Below are 25,310 nucleotides of genomic sequence, written 5' to 3'. Positions count from 1 at the left end.
TAAAACGTGTGCCACAACAAAGACTCTGAAAGACAAACTTTTAGCCGCGGGCACTTGTTGAGTCATAATGGAGTGAATGTTTTGATATTATTCATGTTACTGTAAAAATTATGTGTCCTCAGCCTTTCAGCACCGTGAGAATATGTCATATGAAACTTTCTTTCTTCTCTCAGTGTCGCAGTTTGTTTCTCAGGTTTATTTAAAAAACTGAAAAGAAAATCAGTTTGTCCACAGGCAGGAAAAAAAATCCTACTCCAAGGTCTCTTACAAAGCACTGAAATGTCATATTCGAGGAAACGTGCTGGTTTTATATCGAGCGCAGACAGGATGCAAAGACTTCAGTTTGACATGGAATAAACAGAGCACCTTCTTCTGTGTCTTTGTGGTTGGAGTGAAGCGAGGAAAGAACGACTGAGGTGACAGTCTGCCGCTTGTCTGCTCATCCCCACTTCTGGGTAACAAACATCAAGGTCAGTTGCAAAAACACACATAAACACCAGACACGGGCAGATAAGCACACTTACAGACACACGTGACCAAAACAGAATTTAGGGCATTTTCCATCTGCTACATGTGTTGCACACACAGTCCCTCCAACCTCCAAAGGAACCAGCTGTGTACATACGTTCAAAAAATGCACACGCATGCAAAGAGTCAACAAATCTTACTACAGTGCAGTTACACACCTACATGAACTTTACACATCACCAGACATACAGTGCATGGGCACCCGCTATGCCCACAACAGAAACAACCTTTAAATCATCCTACACTTTCTCTCAGTATCGCTTTGTCTTCACAGTTGTGTCGCTCAAACACGTTCATACACACACACACACACACACACACACACACACACACACACACACACACACACACACACACACACACACACATACTTGTACTTCTTGAATTCTGAGGTCTTAGACTGAAATAATATATTACTTATACCACAACCCCCCCAAAACCCCCATCAGGTTTTGGGGGAGTTGTTGTCTAAAACTCTAGACACTCCCCCAAATATAGATCTGCATATTCCAACAATGTGCACTGTTTTAAAAAAACAGCTTAACCCCCCAAAAGAGCCCTGCAAACTAAAACTGCTTCAGCGGGTTCTCCCTTTCTGAAATATTTCACGTTCAAATTGCTTCCTGACTTTCCAAAAATGGCTTCACTTTTTTTTTGTTTTAAACATCCCCGTCACACTGCGCAGAACCTATTATCACTCTTCCAAAATGTATCTGAATAAAAATATTCTAATTTTGCAAATATTTTTCACAAAGAAGCACAAAAAGTCCTTTGGGGGCCTTGCTCAGAACCATCTGAAACAATTTGTGCTGAGAAGATTTCAAGTTGTTTTAATAAGTTTTTAAGATGTAAAAGAGAAATAGTGAAAAGCTCTGATGTTCTGGCATCACAAAGCTATGCACAAGATATCTTTTGGCATCACAGCCTTGGTGAATATTAGCAGCCAAGAAATAATCGCCCTGTTTTAAAGAGGTTGAAGGGACGGCACTATGGTTCATACCATGTTTAAGGCTTTGTTTCTCCTTATTTTCTCCTGCTGATTTGTATCATTTGAGTTTGTTTTTTACTTGCATGCTAGTTTAGCTTTAGACACCAAAACTTTTGTATTCTACTATAGTAGAGTAGTTACTTAAAGACTGCTTTAATCTATATGATAATTTGGGTTAACCCTACACGCTGAAAATTATGCTTACCGATTGTGTTTAAATCTGGGACTTTAACTCATTTTCCACAGTTTCCTTTCTGCCAGTATATAGAAGTTTAACCACAAATGTAATCCCTTAGATATCATATAAAAAAAGAAGTGCTTTAACAGTAGGTCTCAGTTTTTCAACATCATAAAGAAATGCTCTTGTAGTAAATGAAAGTTGGAGTCTTTACAGGTCTGATTCTGGTCTCTGGGCCTTATGTTTGACACCCCTGGTTTAAATGAAGTGCTAAAGGGTTAGACAAGTTGGGAATGTGACAGGCATGTCACTATTGCCACAACTGTCACTTCTGTTAAAGGAAACCTTGTTCGTGTCTTTAACAAAACAACAGTATTTGACATGCTCTTGTCTTCCTGTAGTTTACAAAAAACGCCCACAAGTATCCTTCATTGCATAAATGGCTCCGAAAAGTCTATGACTCAATTTGGACCTCAGAAAGACAAGAGCACATGCACGCACCAGTTTGAACAGAGGTGTTATCGTCTAAAATCATGTTTCATCATGTTCATGAGTCTCTCTGGTCCCGATCAGTTTGTCAGTAAATCTGGTGTCCAGATGGTGAAGGAGGGAAACATCATACTGTCGTCCCTAAAGAAGCGATATACAGAGCCGCATAGCTGGCGTGAATCTCTTTTCCACCAGTACCTCTGTGGACCCGCAGAAGTGTCTATCGGGCCATGTCTGCCTGCTTATCCAAGTGGCCACAGGGGAGGGCTAATTAGCAGCTCCCATGGAGAGACACTGTGGCCCTAATAAGAGACGGAGGGAGAAGGAGAATCAATTAAACCTGCGCTGACCCCTGGAAACATCATGGGAGAATCCGTCTCCACACAACCTTTAAAATGAGACAGCAATATGATGGCGGGAATTTAAGCCTCTTGCAGATGAATTTGACCACTCTGGCCTATTTGTGGAGGACAGGCAGTGCAATGAAATGAACACGAGAAAACGGCTTGTATGTGAAAGAAGGCCTGATCCTTATCCCATCTCCAACCTCAGGTCTTAGAAGGAAACCTCAGTTTCCTTCTAAGACCTCGATGATATTCTGTTGTGGACATGGACAGCTGGAGATCACCTGTTATACTTCTATGAAGTCTGCTTCATAGAAGTATAACAGGACTCCACATGCACCCCAGTGGACATTGCCCACCTGGGGCTCATGTGTAGTTGGTGCACTGTAATGTACGTTCATTGAAGAGACGTCCTTAGGATCACGATATTCAAGCAGAACCTGAACACAAAATGTATGCTAACTGGACTTGAACAGACTCACAATCCCAGCCTATTTCTAACAGGTTAGACAGGCTACCAGTAAATGTAGAATCATGCTAACTTAACATAACAAAAAGAAATAAATCTTACATATTTGACCTAGGTCAGTAAGTGAAATAGGTATCTAGGCATTCAGGACAGCTGACAGTATAAATAGGGATACAGCGACTTGCTATTTAGCAGTTAGCAGTTGCTGCCATGCTAGCTTTGACTTACGAAGCTAGCTATCAGCCTGTGCCACTTTTTCCTGCGTCATTTTTGAGAGCTGTCCAGTGACAAATTTGTTGCCACTCCTCACATAAGCACGAGTTGCATTTAAACAAACACTTAAAACAGATGCTGTTGCCAAAGTCCAAACCACAAATACATTTGTAAGTGTTAATTTGACTCGAGACAAATGCATTTTCAGTTTGCCAGATCCCATTAACATGACACATCAGCTGCATTGTTAAAGCAGTCAAACATGCTGCATTACTTCCGTTTAAATGAATGTGGTATCTGTATGAGTTGGTGGTGCTACATGGTTAACGTGCAACAACCTTTCACATATAGCCAGGAGTTAAAGTGACACCTTCAGTTAGTGAGCAATTAAATCTAATAGGCAGGTTAGTGTATATTACTGTTGAGTTCATTTTAATCCACCTGTCGTTGCTTCCAGTGGCAACATGGAGACACTTGCTCAGTAATCAGAAAATGATGACATCCCAAAACCTGGTTACATGTCAGCAAATCTTTTTTTCTTCCTTCTCATCTCAGTGATGCGTTAAAGGTCCTAGTGCAATAGAAGATTTTTCAGTTTTTCAAAAAGCTCAGCAAAATATCACCAAAGAAACAAATGTTTGCAAAGCTTTTCACACAGTGTGTTGCTAACTATAGCTGCTGTATTTTCCAGATGTAAGAATTACAAAACAGGACTAGAGAGGAAGATGGGTGATTGTTTTTAAAGGTATGGACTATTCAAGTAAAATTTTATAAGCTGGAATTGATACTGTAAACTGCTTTGTAGTGTCTCGAGGTTGGAAATGAGGCAAAGCATGAATAATTTGCTTATATCTTGTTGTATTCAGTTGTATACAAAATCTACTTCAATACAGGTTATTACACCACTTATTTCAGAGTCAGTTTAATTCCCACGCTGAATTGTTACACCCGATCTTTGGGTTCACTCACACATAATTGCTTGACACCAACAGCTTCACTTTTAGGAATTTGGTTTGTTCAAAATTTGAAACTGTCAGCTAAATCAATGTTGCATACACACTGGTACCAATACTGCGATACTAACCAGTCTGATACTGGAAACAATTTAACAAGTTCTCAATATACAAACATAAAGCTGTTTCTACATTTCATTTATGCCCTTAAATTTCTGAAAGTGTCCTCAAATATTTAAAAATGTTTGTATTTTCTAAGTGTTACTGCTTATAAATTTGCTTTTACATTTCAAAATGGTGTCTTTCAAAGTATGTCTAGATACGGTCAAAAATACCCTCACTTGTGACATTTTATGCAAAAATGCACAAAATTAATTCCTATTTAAACTTCAAAGAACAGATTTTGTTGTTTGACTCGGATGCGCTCTAATGCAGAGGTCCGGTACCAGTCCGTGAGTCGTTTGGTACCGGGCTGCGGGAGTTGAGGCTCGGGTGTGAAATTTATAGTTTTCAGGGTTTTTATCGTTATTTTTTTATCGTTAATTTGGGTTCCCGGGGTCTTCTCCTGTGTATTATGAATAAATCATCTTTTTTCTGTTTTTTCTTTTTGTATTTATCTGCAACACCTATGTCGAACATAATCCGGTCTGTGGCGCAAAAAAGGTTGGGGACCGCTGATCTAATGGTTATATTAACATATATCACTGATAGCAACAGTGATGTTGTTATCAGTGGTGTGGCGTTTGCTGAAAAACAGAAACTTGTGGGATCAATATGCAATGCATTGTGGGTAGCTTCCTCTCATTTATGTTTTGGGAGTTGAGAAACAAAGATGTAGAGCAAAGCAGCAGAGGCACCTCAGGAGGGAGGACAGGATAATGAAAAGTTTGATTATCTGAGTTGCACTCTGTTTTCAGCAGTAATTCATACCAGAAATTAAATTCTGCATAGAGTTCTCTTAATTTGACTTTAATTAAACAATACTCTATAAATGGTACTTTCAATGACCAAATGTTCCCATGTAGCCCGGTGGAGGTCCCCAGGCATTAAGACTGCTGTAGTTGGTCTCATGGGGGTGAACTTGAATCTGATTTGCAAGAATGACAGCTGATGACTTCAAAAAGTTAATTAACTTTTCAATTAAGTCTGCATCTGACATCAAGTTTTGTTTGCTATAGAACAACTAGACTGCTGTTCAGGGAGAAACAGGCTTGTGTAATGTAATAGATTGATGCACTTCAGTGTTTGAGCGATCGAATAATGGTTTGTAATGTGAGCAAGTGAAGAGATTGTACTCTGGATTTGTTTTAATTTTGTCGTTAGATCGGTGCTATCGTTGTGCTTGAGGAAGTTTTAGATGGTGTGAGCTCAAATATCATGCAGTTCAATTTTACCCCATGAATATTTGTGTTGAAGTGAATTATTCTTGATGCAGTTAAGTTGTTCATGATTTATTATCCATTTTTCCTGTGTTATCCAGGGCACAAAAATATTAGCAACATGCTTGAAATTCTGTAAATAATCTTTTAAAACATTTTATTACTATGATTATATTATTAAAATTATGACTATTCAAAACAAGTTGTTCAACAAAAATATATTAAAGAAGTTTTTTGTTAGTCGCCTCGTGTCCCAGTTTGGGTTCAGGGGGCAAATTGACCTCTTTACTTACTTAGTTTAAGATTAGGCTTAAAACCTGCTCTGGGCTCCATCCCATGTTGTGATACAGAGCTATTTAAATGAAATTGTATTGAAAATCCTTTGCAGTCGATGACTGCCTGAAGTCTAGAGCCCATGGACATCACTAAATACTGTGTTTCCTCCTTTGAGATGCTCTGCCAGCTCTTTACTGCAGCTGCTGCTTGTTTTGTGTCTCTCTGCCTTCAGCTTTGTCTTCAGTAACTGAAAAGCATGTTCTATTGGGTTGACATCAGGTGACTGACTTTGCCATTGAAGCATTTCCCATTTCTTTGCCTTGCGAAACTCTTGGATTGCTTTCGGTCATGGTGGATGGCAGCCACACATGCTGAAGCCATAATACTGCCTCCAACATGTTTGACAGATAACGTGTTCTTCGAATCATGAGCTGTTTCGCTGCTTCTCCATCCTTTTCTCTCCCCGTCATTTTGGTGCACGTTCATCTTGGTTTCATCTGTCCAAATATTTCTTTTTTCAGAACTGTGAAGGCTCTTATGCGCAGTTCTGAATCTGGCCTTCTTGTTGTTAAGTGAAACCAGTGGTTTACACCTTGTTGTTTCCATTCACAAAGGCGGCTGTTGATTTTAGACCTTGGCGATGATACGCCTACCCCCTCGAGAGCGTTAAAGACTCGGTTAAATGTTGTGAAGCTGTTTTTCTTTGCCATGGAAATAATTCTGTCATCATGCACTTTTGTTGTCTTCTGTGGTTTTTCAGACCCTTTGGGTGTTGCTGAGCTGGCCATTGCATCCCTTCTTTTCATTGCTGATTTGTTGATTTTGCCACTCCTACAGTGTTTACTGTCTCTCTGACCTGATAGGCCCTCATTTCCACTGACACCTCTTTGAGCCGTGTATTTAACACTACAGTGAAAAATATAAGTTAAACACATTAAGTAAACAGGCCTCAACTTGTCCAAATAATTTTGAGGATCTGAAAGTGTCTTTGTTCACATTACTGCCACTTCATATCCACACAGAAAAGCAGGTTTTCAAGGAGAATTAAAAGACTACAGCACATATTAATATGAGAATAAGTGATTATCGTATCCTTCTGGATATTAGATCAAATATGCTTCACCATTTGCTTACAGCCACTCTCTCTTTGAATACAGTATTTTCAATCAGTGCACGATTCCTCAATTTTCAGCTAATATTAAGGAGTGCGCCAGGCACTAATTGAAGTGGCTGTGTGCGCTGATGTGAGGACAATGTGCTAACGGAGAGCTACTCATTAGCCAGACAGTGCCTTACACCTGGGGTTCATTCAGAGCACAGGTCAGAGGGCACGGGAATTTGTACGATAATTATTGACAAGCAGATGTTATAAAATCATTTATGGTAATGCAGTCATAATAAATGGGCTGTGTGCAGCCGGGCAGATGAGTGTCGGAGGAGAAAGTTTATGCAAGATGGAGAGAAAGGAGGGAAATTGACTCCAGTAAGCTTTTGTGGATGATGAAGAAAATGTATGTCGTAATGAGCACCTGCTTGCATCTCACGACACACACACACACATACAAATCATCTGTACACTCAAGGATTTGACTGGTGAAGAATGGGGATAAAGCTATTTTAAGGTGTTTTATTGTGTGTAAATTTAGCAAAATAAAATTGTAAAATTTGAATCTTTCATTGGAGGCACATTTGAGTGTTATGTTGCTAAAATAGCATTTTCCGTATGGTTGCAGGCCGAGAATCACACTTAAAATGTGCGCTTAGGTGTTTGCTACATGTCTAGTTGCTCTTGATCACAATGCCTCCATTTAATTATAAAAATAACCCCTATCCTTGGTGCAAGGAGGCTCCTCACAAATAAAATATTAGGAACTAAAAGGGGGGAGAAAGCTAGGTGTCTTTACATATATTGTCATTTGCTATAAGACACCCTATCTGTCTCTCGAAATGTGTCAGGAATTACCACCAATTCCAAAAACATGCATTAGCCCCCACCTTAGGTGCAATAGTTCTTTTTACAGCGGGCAAATATCGCAGCGAAACACGGCTGTGCGAGGCAGCTAACCTGGCAGCTGGCGGAGAATAACCCAGCACAGGAAGAAAGCAACCATGTTATCATGCACACACATGTGGCCTGGGTAAAGATTAAGCCGTATTCATCCCTGGCTGCTTCGCTCTCTCCTGCCTCAGTCCATCACAAGATATGGCAACCGTTCAGCCAGGAAGCCAGGAGAGGTGCCATGGATTTCACGGCGTTCCCAAATCAGGCCGTCTGGAGACTCGGGCGAGGTGCTCTGCCGCTCTGCAACTCGCCTTGGCTTTCCCACAGATCATAAGCTCTGTACTGATGCTGGGGGTTTGGAATTTTTCTGGATGGGAGTGTCTGCTAACAGAGGCTCCCATCCACCCACCCAAACACACACGCATACACACACATTGACTAAATACAATCCCCTGTTGTGTGCATGGAATTGGGAATCATCTGCTGATTCATGCTTTCTGAGGACTATTGTTTGACAGCGTGTTAATATTTTCTGGGAATTTTTTTTTAGGAGAGTGGATTTACGTGAATGAAAGAAAGAGTGTAAGAAAGGAAAATGATTATTTAGCATGGAGAAGTGAGGGATCATTGCATGTCCCTGCTGACATGTACATTATCACTGAATGGGACTGAGGGCTCAGAGTGCTGTTGGCCTTGACTTGGGAGAGAGGCTTACACCCTGAGATCTACTTAAAGGCCTCTTGCAGCTAAGCCCCTAATAATTCCTGCAGTTCCCTTAAAAAAAAAAAAGAAGAAACACAAAGGGGAAACAAAGTGATGAATGCAAGCTGTAGCTTAATATATCAGGAGGTGTTCTCAATGAGCTGGAAGCTTTGAGTAAGAGGAAAGGCCAGTAACATGGGTCAACAAAAGCAAAGATTAAAAAGATATTAAGCAGCACTTTGATGCACTTGAAGCAAGTGCTGCAAATGATAGAAAGCAACTCTGCATAAGCAAAAAAGTGTCATAATCTACAAAGGCTGAGAGTAAATCTTCTTTTTATAATCAATCTGTCTCGAACTGTAGCAGCAGTCAGTTGTGTCTAACTCACACATACTTGCTTTGTTTGGCCAAGAGTCCACAACCCCAAAATATCCGGTTAAATTTCATTCATAAGGGAAAAATGTTTTGAACCTACTCAAAAATTTGTGTTAAAATCTTAGTTTATTTATGTATATTCTGTGCTATGTTTGAGCATGCTTTAACAGCTTAAAGGCAATCACAGGAAATCTACCCAAAATTTCTCAAAACATTATACAAACAATTACTTTACAGGTGTTTGCAGGAGAGTATAGTGGGGAAATGTCCCTAACAACATCCAGCACCTTTGTATTTTCCATCCCTAGCAATAATGATAATACAATTACAATATTGTCCACTCTTAATTCAAATCAGTGATATAGCTTCTTTAGTATTAATATTATTATTTGGCCATTTTGCCTTTATTAGACAGAATAAGGGAGACAGGAAGCGTGAGATCAAAAAGCAGACATGCTGGCCAAGAAGTGAGGCGCACAATGAGTGCTGGTGACATTTGTGTGCCTGCTTTACCCAAGTTAATGTAGGTTAGTAAAAACTACTGGGTATGATAACTGACATAGCTAACCTCTATAACAACAGAGCCACTTTGTACATTTACTGTGAATTGTGAAGCATATGTAACAATGTAGCGTTGAAACTGTATGTTATTTAATGAATTTCAGAGTATTCTATAAATGGAATGTACATTAAATTTGTGTGTGTGTGTGTGTGTGTGTGTGTGTGTGTGTGTGTGTGTGTGTGTGTGTGTGTGTGTGTGTGCGCGCGCGTTTGTAATACTTTCCAGTAAAACAGGTAGCTCATTATGCAACTGTTTTACTGGTCCAGTGCACTTGAGATAGACTAAAATGAGTCTGACACCCTGGCTCTGCAGTCATAATCTCAGAACTTCCCACTCATCTGGAATAAGCCACGACAATAACTATTGTTCACCAGATTTAATCAGTATTGGTGATTAACTTGTAGTTATTCTGGAAAGGTTTACTCAGAAATCTAAACTCAGAAACAGGATGTGTTTAAAAAGTAGGCAGCAGAATTTACACATTATTTTATATTTCGCTTTCAAACTAATATATTCAGTTAAAGTTTAAATGATTTGCATGGGTTGTATTTAAGTCCTTCCAAAATCCTTTTTACACTGAATAAGAAGATTTGGCAAAACATCATCAAACACTTGCTCATTTTCTGTTGATCAATTAATGCATTAACTGGCTAATTTGAGCCGGAAATTGGCAAAACAAAGAGCTCTGCAGAGCTGCAGCTAATGAAATAAAATTTGAAAATCACAGATAAAAATATTTATGAAAAGTAATGTGTGTGTGTGTGTGTATGTGTGTGTGTGTGTGTGTGTGTGTCTTCAAATAAAGTCATCCATAAATCAAACACTATGTATGAGTAACAAGAACCAAGTGATAAAATTGGTGTAAAAGTCTCGGAAATATTGCTAATTTGCACCAGCTGTTAGGTGGTAAAATCAATCTTTTAAGGCACACCCCTCATTTAGGGTGTTTGCCACAAAAAAAAAAAAATCAAGAAACAAAACAAAAATGAAGACTTGTTCGCACAGTAATCACGGGTTGCTAAAGCAAAAGAAAAAAAGTCATTTATTGGTCTGAATTCATGCCGTGAACTTCAGTAATAAAGTCTCATTTTGCGCTCTGAAACTTTTTAATGGAAGCGCATGAAAACAAAAGGCACTCTGCATCGCCTTGAGAGAGCTCTGAAGTGAAGCCAGGTAATGACAATGGGTTATCCAGGCATAAACAATTAGCTTACCCATCTGAATATTCAAGGTGATGCCCGAGCCATTTGTGTTGTACTTCCTACATCTTCGCTTCAGCACACACAGATGATGGGGGGAGGGGGGGGAGGGAGGGGGCACAGCGCTGCAGTAGTGAATCCAAAGTGGTTTCCCTGTGTCAGTAATTTTTTATTTTCCAAAAAGCCACTGGTGCAGTGTATTAGTCATAATTTATGTTTATCATCCCTTGTACCCCGACTGACTTCAACAAACCGTTTAACGCTCCAAGCATATGTGCATATGGCTGCTTTAATAGTTATTCTGCATGGAGGAGCACTTTAAAGACTCTAAATCACTTCTTTGGACAAACACTAATGAATTATGTCACCACAAGTGCAATTGAAAAGTGCAGTGCGAACCAGTGGTAATTATTGGGACTCTTGGAGATTTTAATTATCAGGAGGAAGCTCCTTCAAAGTGTAACTAACAGGATTCAGAAGGAGGGCGATGATGGGACAAATCACTCCGAAGCACTTTGGTTACAAAAAAAGAGGACGGACGAGACAAGTGGGTCCCAAAAAAATTTGAACATTTTTTTAAAACTTTAAATTAAAAAAAAACAACAAATTGCTGATTCTTCTGTAATTTAAATAAAATCATGCAGCCTTTTATAAATTAACTGCCAAATGTTTTTCATTTAGTTTATTCATGAATGTGTTTGAGGTGAAAAAGTCATCCTCACCAACTGAAGGAAAAGCCCGAAAAGCAAATACAGTGCTGAGTTGTTGCTCATCATGAATTATTTAATGCGTTGTTTGTTCCTTGCATGCGGAGCCTTGCGTCCTCATGCATGTTGGCTCTTAATAAAACATGACCTTTCCTCCAGCCTTAATCTCACATCTACTTTTTGCATTTACTTTTGAAATGTGAAAACGAGACAAAGCTGCATAACACACTTTCTTATTTATCCACCATCATCTAGGCTTATTTTGTCATCAGCAGCACCTGATTTTTATTTTTTAAAAATGCTAAAATTTCAGTCTTTTCCTAATCTCTTTTCCCATGTTTACTGACATGTTATAAAGTTTGTTTACAAAGTCAGATGCAGCCGGTGTCATCGCACCGAGTGTATTTATGTCTGAATACGTAAGCACGACCATTATGAATGTCCTGAAATCAGGTTTATTCTAGTAAAAATATCCTCATTTCAAATCATTAAAAAATGGCAACAAGCTGTGTTTTTTTCTCCACACAAAAAATAGCTGAAATATGGCGTGTGAGAAATGTGCAAGGTGGCCGTCTTACAGAAGGTGTAGAGGTGGGATAAATTTAATTACAGCTTCAAATATTCATTTGGCAAATATATCAAGGTTGGAAACACAGGCCCAGAAATGGCAAGCCAGCCTGGCAGGCGCTCACAATAGTGGATGGCAAATGACAGTAATCCATGAAAAGAGACCAGACATTTATAGAATTTATAGAGAAGGACTCGCCATCCCAGATCTCTGATGTTTGTGGGATTTGCTCACTGGCATGTTAAACGTAGGAGAATATATATAATAATCCAAAACATGTTTTCCATCCACTACTTTAGTTGCTACATTTCCAAACTGATTAGGGTTTAATTATTGAGATGTTTGAACACATTTTCAAACAAGTCACCTGACTTTTCATGGGATTAGTTTAAACACTGAGAATATTTTCAGTTAAATGTGCAAAGCCCTCATTTTATTTTCATTTCAGCCTAATGAGCACATACTGACACTCTCAAAGAGCGGTTGCTAATTTCAGTTATGCCAGAAAAAAGCCGCAATCTTTGTGAGTCTTTTGTTCTGAGGCCTCAGACGGTCACTCGACACCGTCGCGGTAGCAGGAAACGCAACATGTGAGCTTCGCTGCTCTCTGATCTAACACGCTTGCCTTCTCGTCTCCAGCTGTGCAACGGGTTGTAGCAGCAGCAGCACCAGCGAGGCATCGAGCACAGGTGAAGGTACACTAGGGCACTTCCTCTTCCTGTGACAGCGAGCAAAGGCGGCCTACTTTGCCTCTGTTATCTCGCTTTGCCCTGCTTAGGGTTGATTTAATCAGCAGGTCGGAGCGGGTGGTAAAGGAGGAAGACGGCCTACCTCACCTTTCCCAAAGCCTGGAAATGGAGGAGAGCACGTGGGCGCTAAGTGGTTCTCCGAAGACCACACAGTCACAGAGTCCCGGTACCGGTGCCAAACATCCACCCTCCTCCCTATCATCTGCTCCTCCCACCCACAATCAGATTAGAGCAGTTCAAACCTCACCCGCCTCACCTCCACCTCCAGGGGGCTCTTTCTTGGGCACGGTTGGGGCTCGGAGCAGGAATCGCTTTCAGGAGGGGAACACGAGGCATCGGTGGGAGCTCAGGTGCAGGGTTTGGTTAAGCTTTAATAACAAACTGGTGCAAAACAGTTTAGTCAAAGTTGGAAACTGACACTGACCTACATAATGGAAAGCCACAAAACATCTTCGGTTTGCTGCACGCAACATTGTTATTTCATACTAAAGTCACACAGACACTTCATTGTAAGATCCTGGGTAATAAATTCAGACAGAGAATATTTCTCACCTTAAAGTAAAGACATCGACTGTAAATCAAAGTTTCCTTAGTATCTCGTGTCACGCAACCTTCGGCTTATATTGCGTTTCATACAATATGAGCCAATTTCCGGGCAAATTAGAACAAATCAACATCTCAACAGTGTCATAAATCTGAACAGAAACTTTTGTTTGAGTAAAAACAAGAAGAAGTGAGTTATGATGAGCTGTAAGAGAAATCCCCTCATACGGGCTTATCTTTACGTTCAAGGAAGTCGCGTGAACAACAAGGAAACCGCCGTTCGGCAGTCACTGTTGTTTTGTTTTTAAAAAGATGACCAACATGATTCCTTAACCGTAACCGAGGGTTTATTACTGTAAAAGTTTAACCATCTGAAGCAGTCATATCAACCCACAACACAACCTAAATATTATAAACTTAACCAGAAAACATGTTAACTTGCAAACTACTTTCTTTTCAATGGTTTTGAAGCCCAGACAAATTGATTTAGACCTGCTTTTAAGAAGGGACGATAAGGAGGATTGATGAATATAGAAAACTTCTTTTGGACAGTAGTGAAAATTTTTACTTTTAAGGCTGTGGTTCTGAAAACATATGTGTGATAGGTCTTGCCAGAGAAACCTGTCACACAGCAACATCAGTGTTTGTTTGGGATGAGATACAGAAACTTGCTAATGACTGAGCCCGAGCACCACCTACAGAGATTTGAACGTCATCATCGACAACAACAAAAAAAAAAAGAAATCTAAGGGAAAAAGATGTAGAAGTGTTGGACACAGTCGTCTGATTCATGTTTGGTTGGTGCCATGGCAGAACCAAAGAAACAGACGAGGCGATGGGAACTTCTTGCAAAATCAAGACGCTGAGTTAAAATCGTAGTAGTCGGGCTGCTGCACACCTTGAAGTTTTGAACAACTCCAACGTCTACCTCCACGTCAGCCCCTGCGACGTTACCACTGCTGCTCAAATCAAAGACTCGTAAGAAGCGAGTAAATTTGCGAGCCAAATCGCGAAGCGACCTTCAGCTCGGCTGCTGCACGAGAACAGCCTGTGTGGAGGTATGGGAGATGGGAGGAAAGTAGAGGTGGTGGCGGTGGGGTGGAAATCAGGGAGGGAAGGAGGGATGGATGTAGGAGGAGGATGAGGGGGAAGAGAGGGAGGGAGGGAGGATTGATAAAGCCTGATCTGTGCCACGGGGCATTTATGGCTGTTGGGGAGGCAGGGGGACGGGGATAGGGGGAAACGGGTGGGAGGAGGCATTGTCTGCTGTGTCCGTGCGTTTATAGGATTGAGCTCAAGTTTCCTTTGTGTTTCCATTTTGTTGAGGGATTATGTTCTTTGAGAGAGTTGTGCAAGCAGGCAGGCACACAGAGTGGAGGCGGAGAGGGAGAGAGAGAGAGAAATGGGTGAGGCAGGGAGGGGGCATGAGGGAGGGAGGGAGGATGTCTTTGTTCAGAGCGTTGATCATGAACAAGACAGATAGCGGAGGGTGTGTGTCTGCAGGAGTGTGTGCATGCAAGTGAGCGTATCTGTGTGTGTTTAAATGCCAGAGAGACAGCGTGTGTTTATGTGCGTGTGTGTGTGTGTGTCAGAGAGAGCAAAGCAAGATGTCAGGACATGTAACCAGCCATGTAACAATTTAAAATCAATTTGCCTCCCAAGAAGGAATTGCTCTGCGAACAGTTTTTCCCTCCGAGCGTTCTACAGGACTTTCATTCTATCTAAATAGATATCAATTACATAATCGCTTTTCTTCCCTCTGCCCGGCCGCCGGCTGCAAAGTTTGTCACACCGAGCTGCGGTGTAATTGCCCCTCACGTCGTAATGTTTTGTGATTGCTTGTGACATTTGCAATGTCATTGATCAAACAGGGCACAGTTCTAATGAAGACGCAGAAAAGCTCTGACTGAAGCGAGGAAGTGGGGTGGAGGAGGTGGCAGAGGAGGGGTGGGGTCGGGGGGTGTCTTATGCTTCTTGTGAACTATGTCAACTGAAGCAACAGTTTCATGTTGGAAACCACCTCCTTTCCCTCGAACCGTCACATCCAAAACCACTTTTCCCTCATTAATTGATTGGTGGCGGATGAAAGTATGTGCCTCTCCAGCATTCATCATAAATTCAAAAAAAGAAAAAAAAAAGAAGAAGTAACTGGAAGTCTTAACTGGTGATAATCTGAGCACTGAAAGTTTTCCAGCTAAATACACTTACCTTGTTCCAACCCCACTGGGTAACCACGCGCCCATTGTGTTTTCCTCAACTTGTTAAAACACCACATGGTACATTTGCATAGGATAACCAACATATAGCGAATCATTTGCATGCCTGAAAGTGCACTTGAGTAACCGTAATTACACGTGACACCAATTACTCTGTTACTTTGTATTAAATTATAATGGAAAATTCCACTAGAGAATTGGAGCCTAATTGCATCTTAATTTGCATAATTTTGCATATTAATCACATCTCAGATGAATAATAAATTTCAGCCGATTTTTTTAATTTATGCACAGATACAAAAACAAGTTGAAAAATAATTTGTGAGTGAAAAAAAAATATCAGGAACTATTACTAAGAGCATTTGTGCTAATTTCTCTCATTACCCGACGTTTAAGTTAAAGATATCTGCTCTCTTGATCAACGAGTTCTGCATTTGGAAATTGACGGTTCACCCCGGCAGAAAAAAAAGACACAAAAGAGGTGCGGAAATGTGAATTTTGGAAATGCCGTGCGTCCGTTTTAAATAAAAACTTTACGACTCTATTTAAAGCTTTTTCCGCTGCAGCCATGCCAAATGTATTCTGCAATGATAATTCAAATCACTTTCCACCTCTACCTTTTCTTTCTTTCTCTTTCGCTCTGTCTCTTTTTTTTTTCCTGGTCAACACCTGTGCCTGCTATTGTGTGTGGCTCCCTGCCAGCTCACACAAAATCCAATACCTGTGGCCCAGATTAAATTCAAATTTACAAAAACAACATATTTTCAGATTTAACACGCTATCCTTTCCAACACAAAGTTGACCAAGTAGTTCTAAAAACCTGATTATGAAGAAATGTAAAAAATAAAATAAAATTTGAAATTGCAAAATACGACTTTTGTAAAAAAGAAAATGTATATATAAATATATATATGAATCGGTTATATATGAGCCAACACAACCTCTTCTTGTGGCACACTGGTACAGGTTGTATCTGGTTAAACAAATGACTGGGTTTTTTTAGTTTACTGATTGCATTTTAAATGGCAAAGATTAAAAAAAGGATACATCCAAACACCTCAGCTTTACAAATATTAGGCGATAATGTGACACACTTATAAGTCATTACCATTTTGACTGTAATTTCAGCTTCTATGACTTTTGTTTCGTTTTGTTTCACTGAGACAATTTTGAGGGACTGCATATTTAAATTTCACTCGGTATACAGATAAAGTTCACTGGCATGCATGGCTGTGGGTGTGAATGCCAGAAAAATAAAGAACATATAAAGAAACTGATACATTTGGCTTGTACAGTATATCACTGTGTGTGGTCAGTAGGGCTATAGAAGCACTGTAAATACCAGCTCAAAAAAAAATTACAGTAAATATAGTGCGTTATAGGCAGCAGTTAACAGGTACTTATTTGGAGAGTGTCATCATTTTCTTGAGCTGAGAAATGTTTCTGCTTTCTTGTCATTATTTGTTTTAATCCCCAGGTTAGAAACCACTGAGTTAAAGTGAGACGTTTCACCTCGTCCTCCCACGTGAACAGCAAAGCTAAAGTGTCATCTACATTCATTTTGTGACGTCTAAGATGTGCTATAGTTGTGATTCCACCCAGACAGCGTGGCCTTATATTTTATATCCACATGTTGTTTATTGATGGAGTTGTCTCATTGCCTCTGATGAACCAGTGTCCATATTTACTCTCAGTGACCTGCCTCATGCACTCTGGAGGGTTTGTTCAGCACGGTATGTTCATCTCTGTTAGAGCACGTTACACCAGCGTGGAGCTCAGCCATGGACAACAGTGCCTTTCAGTGGCACAACAGAGGAACGGACCCAGCGAAGACGCAGGCTGCAGTGTTACAGCTCACACGCTGTGATACTGAGTGACAATAATAACACCCTGAGGGTCCGACACTACAACATTATAAGACTAACGGGAAATTAGATTGAATGAATTCAGAAAGAGCAGAAATACTGCTGGGCCTCGAAGGCTATAAATCTGCCAAATATTTTGGAGGGAAATTACCTTCATTTATTAATTTAGTAATTATGGCTCATTTACAGTCCCATTTGAAGATACTGCCTCTAGAAAATCTCAAAACCAACCTCGAGGTTCAACTGAAGAAGGTACGCTACCTTTAAGTCAAGTTCAACTCTTCAAATGACCCCAAACAATACACAAGACTTTAATATGGCTGTATGTGATCACCTTTAAACAACATCACAATTACTTACACTTACAATACAACAACATGAGGAGAGACCTGGGGACCTAAAAGTTTCACTAATGTGAACTTTTCAAGGATTTGAGCAGCTTCAGATTTGTTATTATCAGCTAAATAACACCAAAGTCCTTCTACAACCCTGCAAAGCTTACAAATTTATCTAAAAGAACATTTTTACCATGATACAACAAGTGCAGGTATAGAATCTGTTCTAAATCTGACGAAAAATCTTTCAAACTTTTCTGAATTTGCCCTCAAATAAGGGGAAATTTGCCCATCTGAATTATACTTCCACCCCAGTCTTTGCTACTTCTCCCACAGATTTCAAGTCCAGGATTCTTTGAATTCCACATCTTGCTCTGATAATGTCTCTGATCGTGCCCTGCATTGTTAGCACACAGCGTGGCCCTGTCTTGGGGACCTAACCTATGTCAGTTCAGACTGTGTGTCTTTAAATTACCAATGGTGCAATAAACCGCAGCCCGGACTCTAACTCTTCCTCGCTTGTGTATTAAACTGCAGATTCTCCAACAATTAATCCCACCCAGTGAGGAGTCGTTAATATTCTGCTCCACTCCACTGGCAGATGTAAAAAGCATTCTCAACTGACACATATAATTACTATGATACATCCCGGAAAGGTTTCCGTGTCTGAGCGCAATTTCAAATAACCAAGTGCTGCGCGGCTAATTATTGATAAATAAAATTAGTTGGGAGAACTTCAGGTGGGCGGGGCCGCGCGCAGGTGTCTGCTGGTGTGCGCTGGTGTGCGCGTGTGCGCACAGAGGAGGGAGAGCGCGACGATACAGCGGAGCTGACCTGCAATCACCGAGAACAGCGGGGACTTAATGATGTTTTGGTCTGCTGATCAAATTTCACATTTTCGCACAATCATTTTGGGCACCTGCTCAGAAAACAAAAGCCTGGCTAAAACTGCTGGCCCGTGTGAACAACTCAGTGTGTGTGTGTGTGTTTGTTTGTGTGTGAGTGTGTGTGTGTGTGTGTTGCTGCTTTTTTCTTCTTTTTTTTTTACATGTTCTCTTTTATTGTTTTTATAATAGACTACATGCGGGCAGAGACACACGTAAAGTTTGTTTTCTAGTTCCCTTATTCGATACACACACGCACACACACACACACACACACACACACACACACACACACACGGGATAAATGAGTATTTACCTCCCTCTACTGGACCCTATCAGTAAAACCACTTTGCTGCCTTTAAATACCCCCAGTGAGTGCCATTCACGCATACAACTCTTACGCAGATCCAGTCTAGTCTTTCAAAACCATGTGAAGCGTGCGGCTGGTTAAAATGCAAATCTGAAGGACCGACTGTGTAAAATACGGTATAAATATGTAGTCACACATTTCGCCAGAAAATACTGAACATGGTCTGTCTGTGCTCAAATCGGTAATGAATATTAGAAAAACAGGAAATAAAATGTAGCAGATCGTTATTGAAAATGTTGCCGAAGATAGTTCAAGAGTCTAAGACTTCAAAGCAATAAAAACATATTTATAAAAATGTAACAATACTGTAGTGATTGTTCAAAGTAAACAGCAGCAGACCGAGTGCTAGAGTTCTGTGAAAGCGAAGACGAACCCCAGCACAGGCAAGGCCAAACACACATAGTCATTGGGCCAAACTAACTGCTCCGATTGTTAAAATTTCCAACAGTTCTTGAAAGCAGCACTGTTATGCGTACGTCGTTTTCACCATAGGCATTATGGGTACAATATGGGGTGAGTTGCATAAGGTTACAAGAGGCTGCAGTGTGGATGGAGGCTGTCGCCCCGGTCTGTGGTGGACACGGAGCCTTAACGTTGTGTCCTTCCCGCTCTGATGCAGCGGATCAGCAGCCTCGCCGCATGCCGGGAGTTCGGCGGCCTCGTGGCCTGTACAGCGGGGGTCTGTGCCCGCAAGAACAGCTGCAAGCAGCCGGCTGCGCACCGGCAGTGGGACGGTCCGGTTGTGCGCCCCGTGCGTCCTTACACCGCGGCGCCGGGCCGGAGGCTGTGCGGACGGAGTCTCGTGTTCGCCGGTGTGAAACACAGACTGTTCTGCTCGCAGCATGGAGCTGACGGGCCCAAGGAGAGCTCCGGCCGCCGGCCCGCTGTCTCTGTGGTCGGCATCCCAGACCCGATCACATGGATCCGGTGTAAGGTCATCATGTTTGCACTCGATCTGTACTTTGAGTTAGACGTCAACTCTGAGGAGTTTGAAAGAGGTGTGAAGCAGGTAACTACCGACAGGCCGTTTTACTTTTTCATCAGTGCTGTCAATAATAAAAAGCAAATTTTCCATGCTTTATATGGACCATTGTTTGAAAGAGTTACCTTTAGTGGTAAATACACGTTTACATCTGATACTAGGACATCAAGAGGTCATGGATTGGATAACTATACCTCGCTAAATAACATTTTGCTCTGTGCTAAAGTTTGCATCACATCACGTGACCTTCATCAGTCTGTTTATCTTCAGCTTTGCTTTTTTTTAATAGCAGTGTTGTCCCACATGTGCTTGTCCCCCCCCCCCCCCAAAAAAAGCATTTTTTTCCCCCATAAACAAGTGCTTTCCACCTTCAGTGAATGCACACGCAGCCAGGGATTGAACCACCAACCTTCTGATTAGTCGATGACCTGCTCTTCTATCTGAGCTACAACCACCCCTACTGAATGAACCTGCCAAGGTGAAAACTGGGCAGGTTCATTGTGCTACTGAAGAACACGTAACACGACTGAAAGCAGCAGAGCAGTTACAGTTTCAACTAGAGACTTTTAAGATTGTGTATTTATTTATTTTTCTGGTTATTACCCAGCCTGAGGCAACATGGAAGGTTGTAAACCTGTTTTAAAGACGCAAACACACACTTGTACCGACAGGAATCGCGGCTTTTCACTAAATACTGTGGTTAAAGTGAATAAGCCACCTTTTTGTTCCTCATCCATTCCAGGCCTTGGTTCATGTCTCCAACAAGATGTCCAACGGCAGATATCATGAGCTAAAGGGGATAGTGTCCAATGAGGTAACACATCAAAGACATAACAAAGGTGTATTAAAAAAGCTGACTTTGTTGAGACTGTCCCACACAGACAGTACAGGACTGTATCACACTGTTAGTGCTAATAAAATCTAACATTTAGTATTTATGTCAAATTAAGACTTTTTTTTTCTCACTTTCAGTCTTTTTTAGTAATGATCGTCTTGTTTTTCCTTCCAGATGTTGGAATATGTTGAGAAGAGGTGCGGGTCTCTCACTGACGCTCAGAGGAAGCAGCTCGGTGTCCAAATGGATGATATTGTATTTGTGCTTCCAGAGGACATCTCTGTCGTCTTTGATCAGTACGGTCAGTTTGTGAAATCAGAACACGGGATGAGGAAGTGATATGAACAGCAGGACGGACTCTGATTTCTGTCTTTTTTCTTGCAGGTAGGAAGTTTTGCTTTATCGTCATGAGATTTTGGATCCTGTCATCACATGAAGGACCCGATGACCCTGAGGGTACAAAAATCTTCAAAGTGGGCTCCAGTGAAGACGGCGGCCCACAGAAGAAAATTGTAACTGCTGTTTATGAGTAAGCACTCATCTCGTCATCTGTCAACATCACAAACAAGCCGGGCATCCAGAAGCATGGCTTAGAAACAAATATTTCCTCATTCAGCTCTGGCATGTTAGCAGAGCTGAAGCTATGTCTGCTCTTTCTTTGCTTAAAGAAAACTTTTGATCATTAATTTGCTGAAATATGCCAAAATCTTTGTTTGCTTTACTTCTCCATATAGGCTATGCTGATGCAAAATTAAAGTGTACAAATATTTGCTTAGAGATAATTTTATGTTGGCAAAAGCTCAAAGCTACCTGCAGGCCTTCCAGCATACAGCAGGTCTGTTTTTGTTGGGAGGAGAGCAGAGCTGCTGGTGGTGAGTTGAAGGTAAATGCAGAAAGAATAACAGTGAAATATTCAGAAGGATCACATGGATGAGGGTCTGTGTTGTATTTAATGCCTCTCTTGGGGAAAGTGGCAAAAGTGACATGTATATTTCTACTGCTACTTCAGTCACTTGAAAGTAAGAAACAAAAATAGTACTGGTAGGAAAAAAAGGGTAAAACAATTATTTCTGCTTTCAATTTGCTTTAAAAACTCATTTTTGTTTTTAAAAACTTTTTAGAATTGTGGCATAGACTATATAACAGATGAACATATTCACTGGGATGTCACCCATGGGTTGGTTGACATATTTTGAAGCCTTCTTGTTACCATTTTGGGGGGGTTTTAAATCAGAAGTGACCATATTTCATTGAGAAGGTGGAATTTTGCTTACTAGCTGGGTTAGCAGGAATATTTATGTAATATAGTTGTTAATAATATTTGACAGATAGAAGCTTCTTTTGGAGCTCCCTTATGATCGCCATAACAGATGGATCTAAATGTTTGATTTGGCTGATTTTTTTTGCTGGATGTCCAGGTGTGCTTTCTCCCAGGGATTTGTGTGTGATCCATCATTCATTAGGTGAATGTGTTAACCACTACACTAAAATAGAACCTGCCCCAAATCACCCACACAGTTAAATTTGAGCTTTACCAGCATCCAGAGATATATGAAATCTAATATCCCTGGAGTCAAATATCATGTTCTTTTGGAGCCAGCCACTGTGGCCATGTGAGGATCTGCAGTTTATTAAGTTTCTGTGTTGATTCATTTTAGACTCTGAATTTGCAGGTTGGTTTATGACCAACAGCCACACTACTGCGGTGCTTATGGACCTTTAAAACTGAGACTTTTGGAAATGCTGCTAAGCTACTTGGAGTTTGAAAATCTTATCAGCGTATTACGCTCTTTTCACAGTCATCACCTCCTCGTGCTTCTAGTCACTTTATGTAACCATTCTTTAAAATCATGCATCTAGGCAAAGGAATTCATTTATACCATCATGGTTCTTCCTCCCCATCAAGAAATCAAACAGCTTCAGCTTCCTGTTTACGATGGCAGATGCATGTTCAGTGTACTTGAATGGTCATGTGACTGATTCTTCTATCACACGATGTGTGCAGGGATGATGTGTGAAAAAACAAACTGAGAGGCAGCAACTTTTAGTCCCCTGTCACTGTTGATATATGATGCATTCAGGCACAGTTGTGTCTGTTGGTCAGTGTTTAGAACAACACACACTACCGTCACATACCTGAAACAAAACGAATCAATCTTTTTTTTTTTTTCTTTGAAAGCAACCTGGCTGTGCAGAAATCTGATGCCACATCATAAACCTTTGTTATTCTGTGCTTGATCACTGACTGACTTTAAAAGATAAGCAGTAACTTGTAACTTTATTTTCTATTATTTCACCAAATATCAACAAAGAATTGTGGCTCCTTTTTTTTGCCTTAAAGTGTTAAGAAACGTTGGCATAACTGCAATTCCTTCACTGCAAAGGTCTGCTAACTTCTTGTAGTTTGGAATCCAGCTCTGAGTATGTTAAATTCTTCAATAAAGTTTGCTGGTTAAACAAAAAGACAAATCATTCCACACCCACACAGTGCTAACAGTCAAAGCCTCTTTCTGTTCTCAGCCAGTAATCCAGTTGTTGGACCACAGTGTGTGGCTATTCTACCTAATACCCACCTATCTAGTTAGCCAGATTCTCTGTCCTATTGTTCCAGGTCTTAAAATCCTCTCTGAGAAATCCTGTTACACTTCAAATGTTATCCTAAAGGCTCGCATGAAACCGACAGTTTGGCATGAAACGGGCGCCATTTTCAGAATTATATATAATTATTTTCAAGGTGAGACAAGAAGCAAAACTTAGCTTGAATGTCAGGGTTAGTCGGTCCATCTTTTCTTTCAGCACTTTCAATAAACTTGTACTACTAATCTAGGATGTGCATGATTAAGTGTGGGAAGTTTTTAACCATCTTTGCTTCGTGTCGTCGCAGATTCCACCGAGAGCTGACGAGGGGAGCCTCTTCTGACTGGACTGTTACCACTGTTTGGCACTGGCACTGGAAACTAGCTGAATAATCTGACTCAGCTTTGCTCAGATTTGTCATTTTTTGCTTTCCTATGGAAGGCAACCTTCAAAGTGAGAAACTGTACTGATCATTTTCCATTTGGATCACATTAAATGGGACCCAGAGTGCTGGAGCTGTGCAGACACTGAGTACTACCTGATGGTTTTTCTTTGATGCCCCTAAAGCCTTACATGTCAGACTAGAAGTAGTGGTACTGTACAGTCTCTCTGATTCACCTGTCGACCACCGTCAGGTGTTTTTAAATGAGATTCTGTATATGCTTCACCATTACTCTTCTTATGGTCTGTTGACTATCTCGTTTGTGTTTTCCTGTTGAAAATGTTATCCCTTTAATAGACACTCCAAAGACAAAAACAGTATATGAACAGATTGGTAAAGTTATTTTCTGGATCATTGACCATCTTCATGTACATGCTTATTTTTTTGGGACCTTTCAACTACATGCTTTATTAAATTGAGTTTGGTCATTTGTCATTGTATTACAGCTGTAACCATGATATCTTTTGTCACGTTCCAAAAGTTATTTTTATTAAATCTGAAAAATAAACTACAAATTATGATGGAGATACACAGGTATTTTTTCTAGAAACTAAGAAGTAATAATGATCTGATTGGTGTCTGAGTACCAGTATGTTCTATCTATAAACTACATCACCAATTTCTGGCCTTTCCCTGATGAAAATCAGGACCCAACAGATTCCATTTGTTCTACACCAGAGGTGTCAAACTCCAGTCCTCCAGGGCTGATGTCATGAAACTTGTAAATGTCTCCCTGCTGCAACACACCTGAATAAAATTAGTAGGTCATTAGCAAGACTCTACAGAACTTGACTGCATGCTGAGGTGGCAATTCAGTCATTTGATTCATGTTACAGCAGCTCATGAGTGAATGAGCATGGTGCAATAAAAGTACTTTTTAGAAGTACATTTTTCCAAACACTTACATTAGGGGCTGCCACCTCAGCATGCAGTCAAGTTCTACAGAGTCTTGCTAAAGACCTGCTACATTTTTTTAGGTGTTTTGCAGCAGGGACACATTTATAAGTTTGACATGACATCGGCCCTCAAGGACTGGAGTTTGACACCCCTGCTCTACACCAATGGTTGCCTCTGCAGTTTCTTATCCCCACATTAAAAAGCCTTAAAGAAAACCTAAGGGCTTATGCTCCTTACTTCCTGCTTTATATATACTGCTAGAGTGGCCAAAGTTTTAAATAAAGTCAGTGTATGTAAAAGTAATCCATGTGAGCTAATAGCTCAGGTTTCACACTGCAGTTCAGTTTAGCATTTCTTTTTCTTTATTCATTTCTGCTTGCAGCTTCATCAGCAACTAGAACAACACATTGAAATCCCACCTGTTAGTGGTTAAATTGTTGTTAAAGTAGGTTTTGAATACTTGTGAAGACATGGAGTGCCAAATTTGTGGAGTACTTTGGTACTTTGTGGAGCACTGCAGAATAGTTTTTCCCACAAGTGACTAATATAAAGGCCAAGAGAAAACTTTGTTAAAAATGAGGAATACAGTTAATATTAGATCTGTATTCTGGTATTCAACTAATACCGGAATTCTGTTAGTGATAAAAAAGCATCAGGGAAGAAAATCCACTTTCTGTAGCAAG

The 25,310-nt window shown here is 40.5% G+C and overlaps 1 protein-coding gene across 2 annotated transcripts; it reads left to right on the top strand.

The window, feature by feature from the left end:
- The first annotated feature begins 19,392 nt into the window (after positions 1-19,392).
- On the top strand, positions 19,393-24,840 carry si:dkey-82o10.4 (uncharacterized protein LOC797793 homolog). Of its 2 annotated transcripts, XM_063486370.1 has the most exons (5): positions 19,393-19,903; positions 20,619-20,690; positions 20,886-21,012; positions 21,096-21,240; positions 23,596-24,840. In XM_063486370.1, the coding sequence occupies exons 1-5, from the start codon at positions 19,508-19,510 to the stop codon at positions 23,678-23,680; spliced, it is 825 nt and encodes a 274-aa protein (XP_063342440.1). In that variant the 5' UTR covers positions 19,393-19,507; the 3' UTR covers positions 23,681-24,840. The 2 variants fall into 2 exon arrangements, with proteins under 2 accessions (XP_063342440.1, XP_063342441.1); XM_063486371.1 differs by lacking the exon at positions 23,596-24,840 and having other exon boundaries at positions 20,886-21,007; positions 21,096-21,202.
- The last annotated feature ends 470 nt before the right edge of the window (positions 24,841-25,310 follow it).

This window comes from Pelmatolapia mariae, linkage group LG10_11 (genome assembly GCF_036321145.2).
Source record: "Pelmatolapia mariae isolate MD_Pm_ZW linkage group LG10_11, Pm_UMD_F_2, whole genome shotgun sequence".
Classification (NCBI taxonomy): Eukaryota; Metazoa; Chordata; class Actinopteri; order Cichliformes; family Cichlidae; genus Pelmatolapia; species Pelmatolapia mariae.
The sequence above is the reverse complement of the archived record's forward strand: the minus strand, read 5'-3'. Positions and strand labels throughout refer to the sequence as shown.

Coding starts and splice junctions, on each gene's coding strand:
- si:dkey-82o10.4 (XM_063486370.1), top strand. CDS start 19,508: ATGCAGCGGATCAGCAGCCTCGCCGCATGCCGGGAGTTCGGCGGCCTC. Junction 21,013..21,095: donor TGTCGTCTTTGATCAGTACG/GTCAGTTTGTGA, acceptor TTTTTCTTGCAG/GTAGGAAGTTTTGCTTTATC. Junction 21,241..23,595: donor ATTGTAACTGCTGTTTATGA/GTAAGCACTCAT, acceptor GTGTCGTCGCAG/ATTCCACCGAGAGCTGACGA.